Source organism: Nicrophorus vespilloides, unplaced genomic scaffold (assembly GCF_001412225.1).
Source record: "Nicrophorus vespilloides isolate i.1.1-1 unplaced genomic scaffold, Nicve_v1.0, whole genome shotgun sequence".
In the NCBI taxonomy this organism is placed as follows: Eukaryota; Metazoa; Arthropoda; class Insecta; order Coleoptera; family Silphidae; genus Nicrophorus; species Nicrophorus vespilloides.
This window is the reverse complement of record NW_017098522.1, coordinates 1-1,333: the sequence shown is the minus strand read 5'-3', so window position 1 is coordinate 1,333 and position 1,333 is coordinate 1. Positions and strand designations below refer to the sequence as shown.

The following is a 1,333-nucleotide window of genomic DNA, read 5'->3' as shown; positions in this document are numbered from 1 at the left end:
TTGGAGGTCTTAGAATCAAGAATGAGATCAAGGATACTAATTGCAAAAACCTGTTGGTAAACAAAACTGTTATACGCAGTAGTACACGAAATGTGCACGAGCGAGGAGAAACTACAAACGCATTCTGAGAATTCAGGAGAAACTTTATGGACGCAAATATTGTTGCTAAACTTTTTGGGCATTGCAAGAAACATTATACTCACAATTTCATCTGGACTTAATATTCCGAATTGCACTCTTTTCACTGTCCTTAACGGAGCTTTACTGTCGAGGGTCGCCATCTTGGCTACCGTCACAGCACTGACCTGTCTGCCGCTGCCCCGCGCTAACGGCTGCAGCTAACGGCGGCACCAACAAACCAGCCAGTCGATCGCAGCTACAGGTTTACCAACATTCAAATATTAAATAACTATAGTTTTCCAAGAATAGCTCCTGTTTTTAGTGATATCATGAGAATTGCAATTGATTGTAATATGATGTAACATGTTTTCTTTGAATGTCCCACCAATGCAGAAGCTACATAACAACTAATCACAGAACTCAACACAGTAAAAGTGGAATTGAGTGGAATTTAAAACCATAAGACGGGTACAAAGTTTTTTATATTTATTATTTTTCTTATTTATACAAGTAATCTGTTTATTATATATTTAATTTGTATACTTGCTGTATTAATTATCTATTCATTTATTGTAACTTGTCATTATTATCGATTGAATTATGTGCTTAAATGTATAGAAGTGAATTCACATAGTGGTATAATAGTAATATAACTCTAAATTATAAGTTATATGACCCATATGACTCGTCTGGTACTTTAATATGATGATAATATGATGCAATATTGTTGTATCAAATAGCAAAGCAAAGAAATACGATTAATATTTAATTATCAACTATTTTGGAAATCATAAAAAACAATTTAATTCTATCCCGAAAGTATCATATAGAAAAAATATAACTAGATTATAGCAGGCTGGCTTATTATATTATCACTGGCTTATTATATAAATGTAACAGTACCTATATTTCTAGGATTGACAATAATTCATAAAATTTTGAATATGCAATGATTGAATATGTGGTGTAAGATAAGTTGCATACTTAAATCACGTTCTGAGTTGGAAAAAAGATGAAATGCCAAAAATATCCTGCAGAATTTCGATACTACAGTTTTAATAGAATTAGTTTGAAAGTTTTAATTTTACACTTTAAATGTTTAAAATTCTGCCGTTGATCGCACTTGACCACTCCCGCCCGGCGCCATGTTGCAACTCGTACCTAACCTAACCTAACCTAACCTAACCTAACCTAACCTAACCTAACCTAACCT

The 1,333-nt window shown here is 33.2% G+C and overlaps 1 protein-coding gene across 1 annotated transcript in view; it reads right to left on the bottom strand.

Moving 5' to 3' along the window:
- Positions 1-343, bottom strand: part of LOC108562650 (DNA-directed RNA polymerase II subunit RPB1) — a 6,567-nt gene extending 6,224 nt beyond the window's left edge. The window contains exon 1 of the mRNA XM_017921062.1: positions 204-343. Coding sequence (XP_017776551.1) covers positions 204-281 — 78 coding nt within the window. The 5' untranslated portion in view covers positions 282-343. The remainder of the gene's footprint in view (positions 1-203) is intronic.
- Between the last annotated feature and the right edge of the window lie 990 nt (positions 344-1,333).